Source organism: Lacerta agilis, chromosome 14 (genome assembly GCF_009819535.1).
Source record: "Lacerta agilis isolate rLacAgi1 chromosome 14, rLacAgi1.pri, whole genome shotgun sequence".
NCBI lineage: Eukaryota > Metazoa > Chordata > Lepidosauria > Squamata > Lacertidae > Lacerta > Lacerta agilis.
The window spans coordinates 28,799,365-28,820,552 of record NC_046325.1 but is presented as its reverse complement, the minus strand read 5'-3'; the positions used below and the strand labels follow the sequence as shown (position 1 = coordinate 28,820,552).

At 47.1% G+C, this 21,188-nt stretch overlaps 1 protein-coding gene across 2 annotated transcripts in view; it reads right to left on the bottom strand.

The window, feature by feature from the left end:
* The window catches only part of SMARCD2 (SWI/SNF related, matrix associated, actin dependent regulator of chromatin, subfamily d, member 2), a 53,206-nt gene extending 35,023 nt beyond the window's left edge, over positions 1-18,183 (bottom strand). The window contains exon 1 of one of the 2 annotated variants that reach the window (XM_033171029.1): positions 17,962-18,183. In XM_033171029.1, coding sequence (XP_033026920.1) covers positions 17,962-18,138 — 177 coding nt within the window. In that variant the 5' untranslated portion in view covers positions 18,139-18,183. The remainder of the gene's footprint in view (positions 1-17,961) is intronic. The other variant, XM_033171030.1, reaches the window with a different exon arrangement.
* Between the last annotated feature and the right edge of the window lie 3,005 nt (positions 18,184-21,188).

Below are 21,188 nucleotides of genomic sequence, written 5' to 3'. Positions count from 1 at the left end.
AGCCCTTTTAGGATCCACTCTGCTCACCCCGAAAAGGGGGAGGGGCTAGGAAAGGTGGCCTAAACATAGTCTGCTTCCCCTTTTCCCTGTCTGGATTACTGCACCCAGTGAGGTCACCACCCAGTGGTCGTAAAAGACAATCCAACTTTGGAACATGGAACATACGGACTTTGTCAGATAATACAGATAACGAGCGTCCTGAATACAGAACTGCCATCATTGCAAGAGAGCTGCAGCGTTTTAACATCAATATTGCAGCGCTTCAAGAGATTCGAAGAGCAGGCGAGAAACAGCTGAAGGAAGAAAAAGGAGGCTACACATTCTTCTGGAAAGGTCTATCTGAACAAGAACATTGAATACATGGGATAGGCTTCGCTATCAAAAACGACCTTGTGAAGCTCCTGTCAGAAGTCCCTACCGGTATTAATGAGCGACTCTCAACCCTTCAAATAAAGCTCACCAAAAACCAACAGGCTACTATTATAAGCGCTCATGCACCAACACTGGATGCTGATGAAGACGTGAAATAAATTTTTTACTGTCAGCTGGATACCATCCTATCAGAGACACCTAAGGAAGATAAAATTATCCTCCTGGGTGATTTTAATGCAAGAGTTGGGCGAGATTTCGATCTGTGGCCTGGGACTATTGGGAAAGAAGGAGTTGGCAACAGCAACCAGAACGGAATTTTACTTTTGATGATATGTGCAGCGCACAACCTTGTTATTACCAACACACTCTTTCGACAGAAAAATAAATTTAAAACTTCATGGAGGCATGAAAGTCTTCTTCACCGTCGCTATCGCCACTTGGTAGGCTTGACGTTGAGCTCTAACCAGTGTCCGGTCCAATTCAGAATGAGTTTTCTGCCACCGGCGCTCTAGCTGTCTCAGCGACCGTTTCCTCACCCTCAGCTCTGGAGAACACCATGGGGCTGTCTGGGCTCCATGCAATCGGAGAGGGCGCCTCAGAACCAGACAGTCGATAGCCCTGGTTAACTCCGCATTCCAGCGAGCCACCAGGAAATCAGATGAAAAGCCCTCAACATGGGATAAAGCATCCCCTACCACTCTCTGGAAACCATTTGGACCCATTAAGTGACAGGGGCGGACCATCCAAATCGGTCCCACCTCCCTGCAGAGGGGAAGGGTTGCGGAGAAGTCCACTTGCACCAGGAAGTGATCCGACCATGGCACTTCTTTTGTTTTGCTTTTACTTAATGTCAGATCACCAGCATCCATAGAGGTGAGCACCAGATCTAAGGCATGTCCATGACTATGAGTTGGGCCAAACTTATTCAGGGACAGCTCCATGGAGGCCATGCTTTCCACGAAGTCCCGAGCAGCCCCTTGTAAGGTCGTGTCGGCATGGATGTTAAAATCCCCTAGGACCACCAAACTAGGTGTCTCCAGGAGAACATCCGCCACGACCTGACCTGAAGCAGCTCGGGCAGGGAATCCTTGGTGCAGCGGGGAGGTCGGTACACCAAAAGGAATCCTGTACTGCCCCTATTGCCCAACTTCCAGAACATGCACTCAGAGAACTGAGTATTTCAGGTAGGACACCTGATGCAAGCTAGTGACTTCCTAAAAATCACTGCAACCCCCCCTCCCCACCCACATGACCTGGGTTGCTGTGCATAACAGAAACCTGGTGGACAACCAGATGCTAAGACAGGCCCATCTGCTTCATCCAACCAAATCTCTGTTATACATGCCAGGTGAAGTCCTCCATCCACAATCAAGTCAGGGATGGCAGTGGTCTTATGAATCATTGTCCTAGCATTGCACAGCAGCACCTTCAGGTCGTGTGGGTTTCCCTTGTTGAGCACAAATATAACATTGAATCACAATGGTACAAAATAACTCAGCAAGCTGACATTCATAGAATCATAGAATCAGAGTTGGAAGCAGAGGCGTAGCATCCAGGGGCGGCATTGCTGTGGAGGCACCCCCTGGGGGCGGGACATCATGACGCCATGACGTCATGACATCATGATGCATGCGTCAGGACCCGCCGAGCGAACGCTGGCTCCTGGGGCTTCCCTGTCTATGCTGCTTTAAAAATCCGGGCATGCGCAGTCCATCTCAGCCGGCGCTGCTGCTCCAGGGGCGACCCGCTAAGCGAGTGCTGGCTCCTGTAGCTCCCCCGTCCGTGCTGTAGCAGCACGGGTGGGGGAGCCCCACAAGCCGCCGATCTCGCAGGGCAGCCCCATAGCGGCAGTGACGGGTGGACCCCGGATGGGCCGCAGGGCAGAGTGGCTTCACTCTGCGGCTTTCTCTGGGCCACCGGCGCGGCGGGGCTGGCCCAAGTGTCACCCCTGCCCTCCCCTGGAATCTGGGGCAGACCGCCCCCCGCCGCCCGTCTCTACGCCCCTGGTTGGAAGAGACGACAAGGGCCATCCAGTCCAACTCCCTGCCAAGCAGGATACACCATCAAAGCATTCCTGACAGATGGCTGTCAAGCCTCTGCTTAAAGACCTCCAAAGAAGGAGACTCCACCACACTCCTTGGCAGCGAATTCCACTGTCGAACAGCTCTTACTGTCAGGAAGTTCTTCCTAATGTTTAGGTGGAATCTTCTTTCTTGCACTTTGAATCCATTGCCCCGTGTCCGCTTCTCTGGAGCAGCAGAAAACAGCCTTTCTCCCTCCTCTATGTGACATCCTTTTATATATTTGAACATGGCTATCACATCACCCCTTAACCTAATCTTCTCTAGGCCAGCTCCCTAAGCCGTTCCTCATAAGGCATCGTTTCCAAGCCTTTGACCATTTTGGTTGCCCTCCTCTGAACACGTTCCAGCTTGTCAGTATCCTTCTTGACCTGTGGTGCCCAGAACTGGACACAGTACTCCAGGTGAGGTCTGACCAGAGCAGAATACAATGGTACTATTACTTCCCTTGACCTAGATGCTATACTCCTATTGATGCAGCCCAGAATTGCATTGGCTTTTTTGGCTTCTGCATCACACGGTTGACTCATGTCAAGTTTATGGTCTACCAAGACTCCTAGATCCTTTTCACATGTACTGCTCTCAAGCCAGGTGTCACCCATCCTGTATTTGTACCTATAATTCCCCCCCCCAAGTGTAGTACTTTACATTTTTCCCTGTTGAAATTCATCTTGTTTGCTTTGGCCCAGTTCTCTAATCTGTTAAGGTCATTTTGATGTGTGATCCTGTCCTCTGGGGTATTAGCCACCCCTCCCAATTTGGTGTCATCTGCAAACTTGATCAGGATGCCCTCAAGCCCATCATCCAAGTCATTGATAAAGATGTTGAATAGACTGGGCCCAAGACAGAACCCTGTGGCACCCCACTAGTCACTTCTCTCCAGGATGAAGAGGAGCCATTAATGAGCACCCTTTGGGTTCGGTCAGCCAGCCAGTTACAAATCCACTGAATGGTAGCATTGTCTAGCCCACATTTTACCAGCTTCTTTATAAGAATATCATGGGGCACCTTGTCAAAGACCTTGCTGAAATCAAGATAGGCTACATCCTCAGTGTTCCCTTCATCTACCAGGCTTGTAATTCTGTCAAAAAATGAGATCAGGTGAGTCTGACATGACTTATTTTTCAGAAACCCATGCTGACTTTTAGTGTTCACAGCGTTCCCTTCTAGGTGCTCACAGACCATTTGCTTAATGATCTGCTCTAGAATCTTTCCTGGTATTGATGTCAGGCTGACTGGGCAGTCATTTTTTGGGTCCTCTCTTTCCCCCTTTCTGAAAATCGGGACAACATTTGCCCTCCTCCAGTCTGCTGGGACTTCGCCTGTTCTCCAGGAATTCTCAAAGATTACTGCCAGTGGTTCTGAAATCACCTCTGCCAGTTCTATTAATACTCTTGGATGTAGTTCATCTGGCCCTGGAGACTTGAATACATCTAAACTAGCCAAGTATTCCTGTACTACCTCCTTACTTATTCTGGGCTGTGTTTCCCCTGCTGAATCATCTGCTCCGTATTTTTCAGGTTGGGCATTGTTTTCTTTTTTTGCAAGCAAGCCGCGGAGCGGGGCCGCTCCACCCCGCGGCCTGCCTGGGACCCGCCCACCAGCGCCACTATGGCGCGGCACGCATGCGCTGTGCGTCGCACTCAGCAATGGGCCAGCGCCAAGAAAATCCTGAAGAAGAAGAAAAAGGAAAGGAAAGCAGCACAAGCGGCTGCTTCCCTTTCTTTTTTCGTTTTTTAGGAAGGGAGAAGAAAAGCGTGTGGCGGCCAAAGAGCAGACTGTGCTCCATAGCGCATGCGCCGTGACGTCGCCACAAACAACAACAAAATAGATACAAAAAAATACACAAACAAACTAAAACTACAATACAAAACATCTATCAAAAAATAAAAACAAAAAACAAACTTTCGTATTAAAAAAGCTCCACTTTCCTCACATCTTTACATGGACTTCCTCCTGTTTCCCCTTATTTGCGTCCCTTAAAAAATATTTCACGTAACTTCCCAATTTAAATTTATCACATATTCTATACACACTAGTAAATGCAAAACAATTTCCAGATCTATTTCTATACTCTATACTCTCCTAAAATTCGTATTGTTAATTCACATTATATATTTGACAGCCTATCCTTTTCCTTCAAACAAAAATCTAATTTTGAATCTTACAATACTTTTTTAGATACATTTTAAATTTTCCCCATTCCTTCTCCACCACGTCGTCTCTCTGGTTACGGATTCTCCCGGTCATTTCTACAGGCTCCATGTACTCCAACATCTTCATCTGCCATTGTTCAATAGTAGGCAATTCCTCCAACTTCCAGTTCTTGGCTATTAATACTCTCGCTGCTGTTGTGGCATACAAAACTAAATTTCTATCGCATTTCAAAATGTCTTTACCTAAAATGCCTAATAAAAAGGCCTCTGGTTTTTTCTTAAAGGTATATTTAAGAATTTTTTTCAGTTCATTATATACCTTTTCCCAAAAGTCTTTCACCTTAGGGCACAACCACCACATATGAAAAAAAGTTCCTTCTGATTGCTTACATCTCCAACACTTGTTACTTAAACCACGGTAAATTTTTGCCAATTTAACAGGTGTCAGATACCACCTGTAAATCATCTTCATAAAGTTCTCTCTTAATAAACTGCACACTGTGAATTTGATATTTTGACTCCACAACCTCTCCCAATCTTCCATCATGATGTTGTGCCCCAGGTCTTTTGCCCATTCAATCATTGCCGATTTTACCAACTCATCTTGTGTATGCCACCCCAATAACAGATTATACATTCTGGAAAGATTTTTCCTTTTCGGCTCTATTAATTCCGTCTCCAACTTGGATTTTTCTATCTGAAAACCAACTTTCTTATCTGCTTTAAATGTTTCATTGATCTGATGATATTGTAACCAATTTGTGACTTGTTCTTTCAATTGTTCATAAGTTTTTAATTTAAAATTCTGACCTTCTTGTATCAAAATGTCTTTATATTTCGGCCATTGTCGGTCCAAATTTGCTCTTTTATGTGCTTTAGCTTCTAAGGGTGATAACCATCTGGGTGTTTTGCTTTCTAAGAAAACCTTATATTTCATCCAAATTTTAAACAGAGAATTTCTAATTATATGTTTCTTAAATCCACTATTTACTTTGCATTTATCATACCATAAATATGCATGCCAACCAAAAACATTGTCGTGACCTTCCAAATCTAATACATCAGCATTATCTAATGTAAACCATTCTTTCAACCAACAAAAAGCAGCTGCTTCATAATAAGTTCTTAAGTCTGGCAGGGAAAATCCCCCTCTGTTCTTTGCATCTATTAAAATCTTATATTTAACCCTGGGTTTCTTTCCCTGCCAGATAAATTTCGTTAAATCTTTTTGCCATCTTTTAAAACATTCCATCTTATCAATAATTGGCAACGACTGAAACAAAAATAGCTTTTTTGGCAGAATATTCATTTTTATCACAGAAATCCTTCCTAATAATGACAATTTCAATCTAGTCCATATTTCTAAATCTCTCTTTATCTCTTTCCAGACTTTCTCATAATTGTCTTTATAAAGGTTTATGTTATTAGCAGTCATATTAACACCCAGATATTTTACTTTCTTCACAAAGCTAAGCCCTGTTTGTGATTCCAATCTCATAATCTCTTGTTTACTCATATTTTTGGTTAAAACTTTAGTCTTGGTTTTGTTTAACTTGAAGCCTGCGACCTGCCCGAACTGTTGAATTGTTTCCAGTGCACACACTGCACTATTTTCAGGATCCTGTAGGGTTAGGACCAGATCATCGGCAAACGCTCTCACTTTGTATTCTCTTTCTCCCACTCTTATTCCTTTAATATTCTCATTCTGCCTGATCATATTTAAAAGGACTTCCAGGACCGTAAAGAAAAGTAATGGGGATAGGGGGCACCCTTGTCTTGTTCCCTTCTCAATCCTTATTTCCTCTGAAACCACACTGTTAACAATGATTTTTGCTTTCTGCTCTTGATATATTGCATTTATTCCGTTCATAAAAATTACCTCCCATCTCCATTTTATAAAAGTTTTGTTTCATAAAGTTCCAAGATATGTTGTCAAAGGCCTTTTCCGCATCTACAAACATCAAAATAGCTCTTGTATTGCTTCTCTTTTCTAACCTTTCCAGCACATCCACTATATTCTTTATATTTCCATTGAGGTGCCTTTCTGGCAAAAAGCCTGCTTGATCATTGTGGATGTACTCCTTCAACACTCCTCTCAGTCCCTTGGCCAAAATACTTGCAAATATTTTGTAGTCTACATTCAATAAGGAGATTGGTCGGTAATTTTTAACTTGTGTTTTTTCTGTGTCCGGCTTTGGTATCAGAGTAATATAAGCTTCCTTCCAAGACTCAGGTGCCTTCTTCCCCTGTATTATTTCATTGCAAACCTCCATCATTGGTTGTATCATCCAATCTTTTAAAACTTTATAGTATTTTGCTGTAAGTCCATCCGGTCCTGGAGCCTTATCCAACTGCATATCCTTTATTGCTTCTTCTATCTCTTGCTTTGTGATGGGGAGATTGAGCATAGTTTTCTTTTCCTCTGGTATCTTACGCATTCCATTTTTCTCCAAAAACTGTTGGATCAAATCACTATCCTGTTTTTCTTTCTTATATAATTGCTTATAGAATTTTTGAAAACATTTCCTAATATCCTTAGGATCCTCGATGCTTTTTCCTTCATAATTTAGACTTGTAATAGTGTTCTGTTTCTGACGCTTCTTCAATTGCCAAGCCAATAACTTTCCGCATTTATTCGCCAACTCAAAGGTTCTCTGTCTCAGCCATTTAATTTTCCACTCTATTTCCAAATTTATCAAATTTGAAAATTGAACTTTTAGCGCTTTGATTTCTTTTTGTATCTGCTGGTCTTTTGGTTTACTCCTCAATTTTTCTTCTTTCTCTTTAATTTTTGCCAAGATTCTTTCTTTCTTTTCATTTTGTTCTTTCCTTCTGATCGCATTTTGCTGAATCAGAAAACCTCTCATTACGGCTTTGCTCACGTCCCAAATCACCCTCTTTTCCAAATTCATATTTAAATTGATTTCAAAATAGTCTTTTAGGGTTCTTTGGGCCTTCTCAATAATTTTATCATTTCTTAGAAGCGAATCATTCATCCTCCATCTGAATGAACCTTGCAAAGTCAATTTTAATTCCAATTGAACCGAATTTTGGGTCTATCTGTACCTTAGTGATTCTTGGTGCCAAATCCTTTGTAATCCATATATAATCGAGTCTGCTCCAAGCCAACAACGCCTCTGAAAAGAAAGTTGCCTCTCTTTCCAGAGGATTGTGCAGTCTCCATGAGTCGATTAAGTCCAAGTTATCTGTCATCTCAAAAAATGATTTTGGTAGTCTTCCTTCATTCGAAAACTTGGTTCTTTGTGACCGATCCATTAATGTGGAGACCACACCATTCAAATCTCCCATGCAGATAATTTTGTAATCCAAATAGTCCAATAGAGTATCATGGATTCTTTTAAAAAAGTCCACTTTAGCATCATTCGGTGCGTAGATTCCCAGAATTAAGAATTTTTCTCCTTGCATGTTTATTTCTATTGCCACGTATCTTCCCTCATTGTCCTTGAAAAGTAATTTTGGATTGTACTTTTCCTTTGCGTATATCACCACTCTTTTTTTAACTTTGTCTGATGAAATAAAGTCCTGTCCCAGCTTTTTGTTCTGTAATACTCTTCTGTGGATTCTCACAACATGAGTCTCTTGCAAACAGATTACATCCAAATTTTGTTTAATCAATATATGATTTACCTGGTTCCTCTTGGCCTTTGAGTTAAGACCTCTTACATTCCACGTCAAAAACCTTAGCGCCATTTTTACTCTTTGTCAGGTATCGGTGCTGTTGCTCCCAATAGCTCTTTGTCGTCGTCCTGTTCAGGTCTAGCTGGTGGTCTTGATGACGGTAGTCCCAACCTTCCCAGAAGTGCTTCTTGTTCTTTTCCTGCGTCAAATTCCTCTGAATATGTATCCAGAAACTTTTGTTTCTCCTCCACTGATCTTATTCTTATCTTTCAATCTTTATACTTGAAGGAAAGGCCTTATGGAAACTCCCACCGGAAAAAGATTCCTTTTTTCTTCAAAACTGTGGTCACGTCAGTATATCTCTTCCTCAGGTCAAGGAGGAGTTGAGGGATGTCTTTAAAAAGTATAAATTGCTGGTTGCCAATCACCAAATTCGTTGCGTAATGGAGTTCCAATATTTTATCTCTATCTTCCTTGGTTCTAAATTCGATCATACAGTCATTTACAGTTTCCTTTTCTTACTTTTCCCACCAAATCTGAATGCTCTCACCACCGTTTTATTCAGCTCCTCCTCATCCAGATCCCAAAATTCTGCCAGCTCTTCAATTTAAAAAGTTTTAAAGTCCTCTTTTTCCAGTTCTGGTAGCGATCTGATCCTCAAATTAGTCTGTCTCTCCTTCAACTCCAGCATAGCCATCCGAATCTGCAATTCCTCCTGCTGTTGATCCACTGCCTTTAATTTGACATTTTTGATAGTATTGACTTGTACTTGCACTTCTGTAAGTTGTTCCTTAGTTTGCTTTATTTCTGTTTTCATAGAACCCACCTCCTTACCCAATCTGTCAAGTGTCTGTGTATTCTGACGCACCTCCTGAGAATTTTGCTTCAATTGTTCTGTGTTAGCATTCACACTTGCTGTCAATACTGCCAGCTGTGCTAAAATTTGCTCCTCAAAAGATTTCACAGAGCCTTTTCTTTGATCCCTTCTTTTCACTGTCTGTGCTGGTGTTGTTTTATCATCATCCATTCTCAAGGTCACCCAGCTGCAGATGGTTTCCTAGGCTCTGAGAACTCCAAAAATCACTTTAAACTGTCAAAAGCACTATTTTTATGGCCACTAGAGGGACCCTTGCTGTTCAGTCTGTAATCCCAATAGATAACCACAGAAGTCGTACTGTTTCACTTTCAGTTACAGGTGGGTAGCCGTGCTGGTCTGCCATAGTCGAAACAAAATAGAAAATTCTTTCCAGTAGCACCTTAGAGACCGACTGAGATTGTTCTTGGTATGAGCTTGGTATCTGAAGAAGTGTGCATGCACACGAAAGCTCATACCAAGAACAAACTCAGTTGGTCTCTAAGGTGCTACTGGAAAGAATTTTCTATTTTGTTTCACTTTCAGGCAAAGTCAAAAGAGTTACCAAAAGTTTTTGTACAAATCCAAAGTGTTTCAAAGTGGCTTTCTGCTCCTTCTAACCCTTCAAAGTCCTCCCAGGGCTTCCACAGGTTTCAAAGCAGCAGTAAATTCAAGTCGGAAACAATGTATCCAACAGTATACTCAGTTCTTTGCATCACAATGGCTGCCCACAGACTGACCCGGCTTCCGTATTCCAGAGGGCGCGTGGGGCTTCCTCTTTCAATTTCGCCTTCAAAAACACTCTTAAGTCCCACTTTCTTGCCCCCCCCACTGGGTTTTACCCCTCAGGGGGCTTGCTTTTCCCAAACTTTAAACTTTTTATAAACTTCAAAAAGTTCTCGGCTGTACATTAAGTCCCGTTACAACAGTCCTATCGCAAGCAGGGGGAGACGGACTTCCTTTTTACGTCTCCCTCCGAACCAAATCTTCTAAAATTTTCAAATAATGAATGCTCCTTACTTACAGAGTCCAAAACTTTCAAATCCAATTTAAGGAAGGATGAGGCGCTCTTAATCCGCCGGCAACGCTGCTTCACAATGTCAGGCAAGCGGTTGATTCAAGCGCCCGCGCCTACCACCTCACCCGCTCTCGGCAGCTCTTATTAGAGCTTACCGGGGGGCAAAGGAGGCGCAAAGGGCATCAGCCGAATCTCCAAGTCTGCAGAACTCTCAATCTGCAGTTTAAACGGGGCCGTATCGCAGTAACGGTACCCCAGAAGCCTGGCAACGTTGGCACCCCCCAGACTGGGAAGGAACCCTGCCGATCGGTAATGGCGCTCACCGGAAGTCCAATAGTTTATAAATTTTACCCAAAAGGTAGACCTCTATTATGATGGACTCAAATTTTGTCTTTTCAATGATTGAACTGTCTTTCTTGAATCTGGTTATAAGTTGAGAGTAAGCAAGCAGATTCATTGTAGAATTTTACAATTTTAAAATTCTACAAGGCAGGCTTAAATTTTAAAATTCTACAAGGCAGGCTTAAGCAGTACGTGGACCGAGAACTCCCAGAAGTGCAAGATGGATTTTGAAGGGGCAGAGGAACCAGAGACCAAATTGCAAACATGCGCTGGATTATGGAGAAAGCTAGAGAGTTCCAGAAAAACATTTACTTCTGCTTCATTGACTACGCAAAAGCATTTGACTGTGTCGACCACAGCAAACTATGGCAAGTGCTTAAAGAAATGGGAGTGCCGGATCACCTCATCTGTCTCCTGAGAAATCTCTATGTGGGACAAGAAGCTACAGTTAGAACTGGATATGGAATAACTGATTGGTTCAAAATTGGGAAAGGAGTACGACAAGGCTGTATATTGTCTCCCTGCTTATTTAACTTATATGCAGAATTCATCATGCGAAAGGTTGGGCTGGATGAATCCCAAACCGGAATGAAGATTGCCGGAAAAAATATCAACAACCTCAGATATGCTGATGATACTACCTTGATGGCAGAAAGTGAGGAGGAATTAAAGAACCTTTTAATGAGGGTGAAAGAAGAGAGCGCAAAATATGGTCTGAAGCTCAACATCAAAAAAACTAAGATCATGGCCACTGGTCCCATCACCTCCTGGCAAATAGAAGGGGAAGAAATGGAGGCAGTGAGAGATTTCACTTTCTTGGGTTCCATGATCACTGCAGATGGTGACAGCAGTCACGAAATTAGAAGACGCCTGCTTCTTGGAAGAAAAGCAATGACAAACCTAGACAGCATCTTAAAAAGCAGAGACATCACCTTGCCGACAAAGGTCCGTATAGCTAAAGCTATGGTTTTCCCAGTAGTAATGTACGGAAGTGAGAGCTGGACCATCAAGAAGGCTGATCGCCGAAGAATTGATGCTTTTGAATTATGGTGCTGGAGGAGACTCTTGAGAGTCCCATGGACTGCAAGAAGATCAAACCTATCCATTCTTAAAGAAATCAGCCCTGAGTGCTCACTGGAAGGACAGATCCTGAAGTTGAGGCTCCAGTACTTTGGCCACCTCATGAGAAGAGAAGACTCCCTGGAAGAGACCCTGATGTTGGGAAAGATCAAGGAGAAGGGGACGACAGAGGACGAGATGGTTGGACAGTGTTCTCGAAGCGACTAACATGAGTTGGGCCAAACTGCGAGAGGCAGTGAAGGATAGGCGTGCCTGGCGTGGCCTGGTCCATGGGTTCACGAAGAGTCGGACACGACTGAACGACTGAACAACAACAACAACAACAACAACAACAACAAGCAGATTCATATTTCTCTTCTTCTTTAATACTTCAGCATGAATTTGATCTGTTCTTGAAGACGAACCATATCTTGGTACAATATATAGTCGTACATTCTCCTCTTGGCTCTAATAAAAACGTTCCAGTGGTCACATTAACAGTGCAGGAGAGGGTATTTTTGTGTTTAATGTGGTGCAACATGATTTTTGTGGTGCAGGTTGTGCCCCGGGCTATGATGTGTGATTTTCCGGTGACTTCTGGGTGGCCCAAAACAAAAAGGGTGCGGATCAATGAGGATCCGTGCTTCAGAACCAGGTTTTGGGGCCGTGGTATCACCACGAAACGGTGGATCCGTGTTTTTGTGGTGCAGGCTGTGCCTCTGGCTATGATGTGTGATTTGCCGGTGAGTCTGATGTGGCGCAGTGCAAAAGGGTGCGGATTCGTGAGGATCCGCGCTTCAGAACCCCGTTTTTGGGCCGTGGTGCGGCCAGGAAGCGGTGGACCCGTGTTTTTTGTGGTGCAGGCTGTGCCCCTGGCTATGATGTGTGACTTGCCGGTGAGTTTGATGTGGCGCAGTGCAAAAGGGTGCGGATTCGTGAGGATCCGCTCTTCAGAACCCCGTTTTTGGGCCGTGGTGCGGCCAGGAAGCGGTGGACCCGTGTTTTTTGTGGTGCAGGCTGTGCCCCTGGCTATGATGTGTGACTTGCCGGTGAGTTTGATGTGGCGCAGTGCAAAAGGGTGCGGATTCGTGAGGATCCGCGCTTCAGAACCCTGTTTTTGGGCCGTGGTGTCTCCAGGAAGCGGTGGACCCGTGTTTTTTGTGGTGCAGGCTGTGCCCCTGGCTATGATGTGTGACTTGCCGGTGAGTTTGATGTGGCGCAGTGCAAAAAGGGTGCGGATTCGTGAGGATCCGCGCTTCAGAACCCCGTTTTTGGGCCGTGGTGTCGCCAGGAAGCGGTGGACCCGTGTTTTTTGTGGTGCAGGCTGTGCCCCTGGCTATGTTGTGTGACTTGCCGGTGAGTTTGATGTGGCGCAGTGCAAAAGGGGTGCGGATTCGTGAGGATCCGCGCTTCAGAACCCCGTTTTTGGGCCGTGGTGTCGCCAGGAAGCGGTGGACCCGTGTTTTTTGTGGTGCAGGCTGTGCCTCTGGCTATGATGTGTGATTTGCCGGTGAGTTTGATGTGGCGCAGTGCCAAAAGGGTGCGGATTCATGAGGATCCGCGCTTCAGAACCCCGTTTTTGGGCCGTGGTGTCGCCAGGAAGCGGTGGACCCGTGTTTTTTGTGGTGCAGGCTGTGCCTCTGGCTATGATGTGTGATTTGCCGGTGAGTTTGATGTGGCGCAGTGCAAAAGGGTGCGGATTCGTGAGGATCCGCGCTTCAGAACCCCGTTTTTGGGCCGTGGTGCGGTCAGGAAGCGGTGGACCCGTGTTTTTTGTGGTGCAGGCTGTGCCCCTGGCTATGATGTGTGACTTGCCGGTGAGTTTGATGTGGCGCAGTGCAAAAGGGTGCGGATTCGTGAGGATCCGCTCTTCAGAACCCCGTTTTTGGGCCGTGGTGCGGCCAGGAAGCGGTGGACCCGTGTTTTTTGTGGTGCAGGCTGTGCCCCTGGCTATGATGTGTGACTTGCCGTTGAGTTTGATGTGGCGCAGTGCAAAAGGGTGCGGATTCGTGAGGATCCGCGCTTCAGAACCCTGTTTTTGGGCCGTGGTGTCTCCAGGAAGCGGTGGACCCGTGTTTTTTGTGGTGCAGGCTGTGCCCCTGGCTATGATGTGTGACTTGCCGGTGAGTTTGATGTGGCGCAGTGCAAAAAGGGTGCGGATTCGTGAGGATCCGTGCTTCAGAACCCCGTTTTTGGGCCGTGGTGTCGCCAGGAAGCGGTGGACCCGTGTTTTTTGTGGTGCAGGCTGTGCCCCTGGCTATGTTGTGTGACTTGCCGGTGAGTTTGATGTGGCGCAGAGCAAAAGGGGTGCGGATTCGTGAGGATCCGCGCTTCAGAACCCCGTTTTTGGGCCGTGGTGTCGCCAGGAAGCGGTGGACCCGTGTTTTTTTGTGGTGCAGGCTGTGCCTCTGGCTATGATGTGTGATTTGCCGGTGAGTTTGATGTGGCGCAGTGCCAAAAGGGTGCGGATTCGTGAGGATCCGCGCTTCAGAACCCCGTTTTTGGGCCGTGGTGTCGCCAGGAAGCGGTGGACCCGTGTTTTTTTGGTGCAGGCTGTGCCTCTGGCTATGATGTGTGATTTGCCGGTGAGTTTGATGTGGCGCAGTGCAAAAGGGTGCGGATTCGTGAGGATCCGCGCTTCAGAACCCCGTTTTTGGGCCGTGGTGCGGCCAGGAAGCGGTGGACCCGTGTTTTTTGTGGTGCAGGCTGTGCCCCTGGCTATGATGTGTGACTTGCCGGTGAGTTTGATGTGGCGCAGTGCAAAAGGGTGCGGATTCGTGAGGATCCGCTCTTCAGAACCCCGTTTTTGGGCCGTGGTGCGGCCAGGAAGCGGTGGACCCGTGTTTTTTGTGGTGCAGGCTGTGCCCCTGGCTATGATGTGTGACTTGCCGTTGAGTTTGATGTGGCGCAGTGCAAAAGGGTGCGGATTCGTGAGGATCCGCGCTTCAGAACCCTGTTTTTGGGCCGTGGTGTCTCCAGGAAGCGGTGGACCCGTGTTTTTGTGGTGCAGGCTGTGCCCCTGGCTATGATGTGTGACTTGCCGGTGAGTTTGATGTGGCGCAGTGCAAAAAGGGTGCGGATTCGTGAGGATCCGCGCTTCAGAACCCCGTTTTTGGGCCGTGGTGTCGCCAGGAAGCGGTGGACCCGTGTTTTTTGTGGTGCAGGCTGTGCCCCTGGCTATGTTGTGTGACTTGCAGGTGAGTTTGATGTGGCGCAGTGCAAAAGGGGTGCGGATTCGTGAGGATCCGCGCTTCAGAACCCCGTTTTTGGGCCGTGGTGTCGCCAGGAAGCGGTGGACCCGTGTTTTTTGTGGTGCAGGCTGTGCCTCTGGCTATGATGTGTGATTTGCCGGTGAGTTTGATGTGGCGCAGTGCCAAAAGGGTGCGGATTCGTGAGGATCCGCGCTTCAGAACCCCGTTTTTGGGCCGTGGTGTCGCCAGGAAGCGGTGGACCCGTGTTTTTTGTGGTGCAGGCTGTGCCCCTGGCTATGATGTGTGACTTTCCGGTGAGTTTGATGTGGCGCAGTGCCAAAAGGGTGCGGATTCGTGAGGATCCGCGCTTCAGAACCCTGTTTTTGGGCCGTGGTGCGGCCAGGAAGCGGTGGACCCGTGTTTTTTGTGGTGCAGGCTGTGCCCCTGGCTATGATGTGTGACTTGCCGGTGAGTTTGATGTGGCGCAGTGCAAAAAGGGTGCGGATTCGTGAGGATCCGCGCTTCAGAACCCCGTTTTTGGGCCGTGGTGTCGCCAGGAAGCGGTGGACCCGTGTTTTTTGTGGTGCAGGCTGTGCCCCTGGCTATGTTGTGTGACTTGCCGGTGAGTTTGATGTGGCGCAGTGCAAAAGGGGTGCGGATTCGTGAGGATCCGCGCTTCAGAACCCCGTTTTTGGGCCGTGGTGTCGCCAGGAAGCGGTGGACCCGTGTTTTTTGTGGTGCAGGCTGTGCCTCTGGCTATGATGTGTGATTTGCCGGTGAGTTTGATGTGGCGCAGTGCCAAAAGGGTGCGGATTCGTGAGGATCCGCGCTTCTGAACCCCGTTTTTGGGCCGTGGTGTCGCCAGGAAGCGGTGGACCCGTGTTTTTTGTGGTGCAGGCTGTGCCTCTGGCTATGATGTGTGATTTGCCGGTGAGTTTGATGTGGCCCAGTGCCAAAAGGGTGCGGATTCGTGAGGATCCGCGCTTCAGAACCCCGTTTTTGGGCCGTGGTGTCGCCAGGAAGCGGTGGACCCGTGTTTTTTGTGGTGCAGGCTGTGCCCCTGGCTATGATGTGTGATTTGCCGGTGAGTTTGATGTCGCGCAGTGCAAAAGGGTGCGGATTCGTGAGGATCCGCACTTCAGAACCATGTTTTTGCGCCATTGCAGCCTCACGGAATAGTGGAAACGTGATTTTTTTTGTCCTGCCTATAGATTAGTATTTGGTGTAGAGTATCATGGTGGTTTTATTTTGTTTCAATATAAAAATCATATGAATTCATGTGGATCCATGCCTCAGATCTATATTTTTGTGGTGCAGAACCCCGTTTTTGGGCCGTGGTGTCGCCAGGAAGCGTTGGATCCGTGTTTTTTGTGGTGCAAGCTGTGCCCCTGGCTATGATGTGTGATTTGCCGGTGAGTTTGATGTGGCGCAGTGCAAAAAGGGTGCGGATCCATGAGGATCCGTGCTTCAGAACCCCGTTTTTGGGCCGTGGTGTCGCCAGGAAGCGGTGGACCCGTGTTTTTTGTGGTGCAGGCTGTGCCCCTGGCTATGTTGTGTCATTTGCCGTTGAGTTTGATGTGGCCCAGTGCAAAAAGGTTGAGGATCCGTGAGGATCCGCGCTTCAGAACCATGTTTTTGCGCCATTGCGGCCTCACGGAATAGTGGAAACGTGATTTTTTTGGTCCTGCCTATAGATTAGTATTTGGTGTAGAGTATCATGGTGGTTTTATTTTGTTTCAATATAAAAATCATATGAATTCATGTGGATCCATGCCTCGGATCTATGTTTTTGTGGTGCAGAACCCCGTTTTTGGGCCGTGGTGTCGCCAGGAAGCGTTGGATCCGTGTTTTTTGTGGTGCAGGCTGTGCCCCTGGCTTTGATGTGTGATTTGCCGGTGAGTTTGATGTGGCGCAGTGCAAAAAGGGTGCGGATCCGTGAGGATCCGTGCTTCAGAACCACGTTTTTGGGCCGTGGTGTCGCCAGGAAGCGGTGGACCCGTGTTTTTTGTGGTGCAGGCTGTGCCCCTGGACATTATGTGTGATTTGACGGTTAGTTAGGGGTGGCCCAATGCAAAAAGGGTGCGGATCCGTGAGGATCTGTGCTTCAAAACCAAGTTTTTGCGCCATATTGTCACGAGGAAGCCATGGATCCCAGATTTTTGTGGTGCAGGCTGTGCCCCTGGACATGATATGTGATTTGACGGTGAGTTTGGGGTGTCCCAATGCAGAAATCATGAGGATCCATGAGGATCCGTGTTTTTTAAACAAGTTTTTGCACCATTGTGGCCCCACAAAACAGTGGGTGCATGATTTTTTTGATGCTACATATAGACTGAGATGTGGTCTACAGTATCATGGTGGTTTTTTTTCATTTGAATGAAAAAATCATATGAATTCATGAGGATCCGTCTAGATCCGCCTTTTACCCTTTTCCAGATGAGCGCTGCAACCCCAGAGTCGGACACGACTGGACCTAATGGTCAGGGGTCCCTTTACCTTTTTATGAGAGTTTGAGGGTAGGTAACACTTTAAAATGAACTACTTAAGCCATCATAAACTAACTGGCTAGAATATATCAAATTAAAAGCACAGCACATATTTAAAGTACATTAAACAAGGCAACTTAAACCTGACCAAAACATGTTGGGTTTAAAAGAAGAAGAAAAGAAAAAAATACAAGTTCAGATTCCAGCCGGAAGTTTCACAGTTACTTCTCTCCCACAACCCCCAAATGCCTTCCCATCTCAGCAGACGCTATCTGATATTGCTCCAACTTCTCGGACTCAGCAACCATCCCAACACTGGGACGTCCCTGCCAAATACAGTCCAGCCCCTCTCCATGTAGCTGCACGCACAGCTCCTAAACTCGCTTCTGCCAGGAGGCCTTTTAGATTTTTTTTAAAAAAACCTCTTCTTATTTGCTCCCCACGCCGACCTCAGTCATACCCAGCCATTCACACGTTCCTTTTCTCCTCACCGCAAGCCCCACCCCCCTTGAACCCCGATATCCGACTCCTGGAACGGCAACGACTCCCTTCCAGGGAGTTAGCTATTCCACGTGTATCCCCCACCTGCATTGCTCCCTCCCTCTGACACACAAACTGCCGCGATCCCTTCACGTGTCTCGAAATCCCGAGGTCCCCACGTGCTTTCCCCTTTACCTCGCGCTCCTTCCGCGGCACTTTCGAGAGCGACCCGCAACAACAACACAACACACACGCGAGCACGTGCCCCGCCGCCCCCGCTTTACCTGGAACGGAGGCGCGTGCCCCATGGCCCGGTACGGGGTGGCCCCGGCCGGGCTGGGTCCCCGCAAAAGCCCCGGAGCCGGTGGAGGAAGGGCGGACAGCGCCGCCGAAGCAACCGGAGGGGGGGCCCCGGGCTGCGGCGGCTGCGGCGTGAGAGGAAAACCCCCGCGGCCGGCCATGGGGAGCCGAAGTGAGGAAGTCTGCAGAGGAGGAAACGGCCGTCAGGCGCTCTGAGCGCGCCCCACAGAAAAAAAAAGGAAGCGGCGCTCGCTCGCTGGCTGGCTAGCTGACGAAGCGGGGCGGCTCTCAACGAGCTGCCCGGCTCCTCCTCCGAGACCGCCTCCTCTCAACCAACCGCCAGAACCCAGCCTGGGAGGGAGGGAGCGAGCGAGCGAGCGAGCGGGAGAAGCGCCTCTCGGGACCTTCGGGCCACTGCGCGCGAGGCGCCACTACCGAGCAACCGCCTCCCGAGAGACAGTCGCGCGGGGCTGGGCGGGCTCGCTTCTCCTCTTTCTCTCACATGGGAGCCCGCCCCTCCCAACTCCACATCCAGAGGGGCATCGCACCCTCAAGAAAGTGCGCCTACGGGGGAGGGTGCCACCTCACAGCCTTCCAAGTTCCAAGTGTGCTGACCGCACGACCCTGGCTGGAGCATCGTGTGTTTTCGGAAGCGACTCTTTCAATCTCGCACTTCACTGCCTGGGGGAGATGAACGTTGCCACATTTCCTGGGGAGTAAATGAATAAGTAAACAACAACAACAACAATTTATTATTTCTACCCCACCCATCTGGCTGGGTTTCCCCCAGCCACTTTGGGCGGCTTTCAACAGAACATTAAAAACAGAATAAAACTTCAAACATTTTAAACACATGAGAATGCACCTAAACACAGCCTACCCTGCCACACATCGAATTGGTGTGAGGTAAAATAATTTAAATAAATGAAAACGAATCCTCTCCCTTTGACAGGAAGATGGGTAAAGGTAAAGGGCTGGCTAAGCCTGAGCCACCCCAGGCAGTTTTCTCATCTGGCTTCACTTGGAAATTCCCAGTGGCAGAAACGGGACTTGCTTTTTAACCTCCCATGCAAACCTGCCTGGTTACTAAGGTCATGGGGAGCCTGTGAAAGTTCATCTCATGGCCATCAATCGGATAGAGGGCCTTTTCTGTTTTGGTGCCCACGGTAGCATGTGAGGCTGCATGATGTGCCAACTAGGATGTGGTTTATACGCATGTTGAAAACGTACTTGTTTACTGAGGCCTTTGGTGACCACTGAGGCCAGCTATTTGCCGTAATGCAGTTAAACGTACTGGCTGTTAAGGCTACTGGTGTGCTTTTTGTTTGGTATTTTTAATGAATTTTACTGTTAACCGCCTTGAGATGTTTTCATAAATAGGCAGTCTATATTTTTAATAAATAAACAACCTAGCAAATTAACGGAGGGCCCACCTGCTTACCTGTGCCAACGTGCCAATGAGGCAAAACATTGCCACTACTGGTGTTTCATCACGTTTCTTTTCATTATTTATTGAATAAGGTGTTGGAAAACAGGTAAATAGCATCTAACAAGGACTGTAGGCCTTTCACATACTACATGACCATTTCAGTTTTGAGAATGGATATGATTCTGTCGTTTTGCCATGTACTCATTTCTTTTTGTCTAGGGAAACAAGAAGGCCAAAGCAGATGTCAGGCAAGCACCTTTGAGGAGACCATGCCACCAGCAGGCCCTTTCTGTCATTGCTCTCTGCCTCAACCCAGATGGCTGGAGGACCCAGAGGACCCTGTGAGCCAATATAGTGTATGGTCAGAGTGTTGGGCTAGGTAGACCAAGGTTTAAATCCCCACTCAAAGTGGCCTTGGCTGATATCTAATGTATATGTTTATATCAATAGCAATTTTAATTAGGATTGCCAGGTCAGGATTACCCCAAACTCTAAGATTTCAGGCCCCAAACCTGAAACTTAGGGTGACACCTGGTGATATAATGTTGGGTGGGCCCTGGAGATGGAGGTTAATTGGGAGAGGGTAGCGGCAGGACACCCAGCCACCCTGAGTGTCTATGCTCTAATTTGCAGTCAGCTCCTGCTGAGCTGAAGCTTGCAAGCTGCATGTAAATGTCTCCCCTACCTCCCAGACCACCTTTGCCTTACAGTATGTGATTGTCTTGTCTGAACGGTATTGCTGTAACACTCTTTTCCTCCAACAGCATGGAGCAATGTCTCTTACACAGAGAGGAAGCATTCACCATCACGGGTAGGTAAGCTCTCTGTTGGCAAATGCCAGGCACTCTGCTTCAACCACTGCTGGCCATAAACTCCTGAGCACTTTGGCCTTGTGGGGTCACAGCTCAGATACAGGCAGCAGAATAAGCTGCTCCTGCACACACCAAGTTCTTCTGTATGATCACAGTTCTTGCAGCCTCTCCCTTCACTTATGTGGGTGTGCTGAGACACCAAGCACCGCTCATTCTTCTCTCTCATTGTCAAAGGCTCAGGATAAGGCACTGCTAGAGTGACTGGTTGACAGCGTCACACATTTGTCTTTCCCTTTCACAAATTCCTGCATCCCGGATGCTGGCCAATAAAGTTTATGACATTGCCACACGTTGTGGCTTTACTGGGAGTGGTAGATTGGAATCCCTTTGCCTCATCCTTGAGGAATATTTGTATATCTGAATACCTACCAGATGGCAGAGCGCAGGTAACAGGAAGGCTGGCCAGATGTACACAGAGTACTGGACTAGATGTAGAGAAGTTACTTGCCCAAAGTCATGAACAGAGTCCAAGGCAGAGGTGGGAACAGCCTCACTGCATTTAAAATAAAAATAAAATAAAAAACCCTTATGTCCCTTTCAATCAATTTCATCCTCAAACCATTAATTTTCCTTCCTGACCTGTCCAAATAATTTCCCTTTCCAAAATTATTTTTGATTCTATTTACCCCCACATGTGCTCCATGTTTCTGCTGCCTACATTACAGACCCTTTAGGTTGGCTATTATTATTTATATAATTTATGAATCACTTCCTGCGAGGGACCTCAAAGCAACTGGCATTATAATGACATATATAAAACATTTTTTTAAATCTACACACACACACACACACACACAAAAAAAAAAAAATTGCATGCAAAACCACATATTTAGCAGGCATTGAAAAGCCAATAGAGTAGGTGCTGTCTGATATGTGGAATGGAGACCCTGACACTGTGCCCACTCCTACA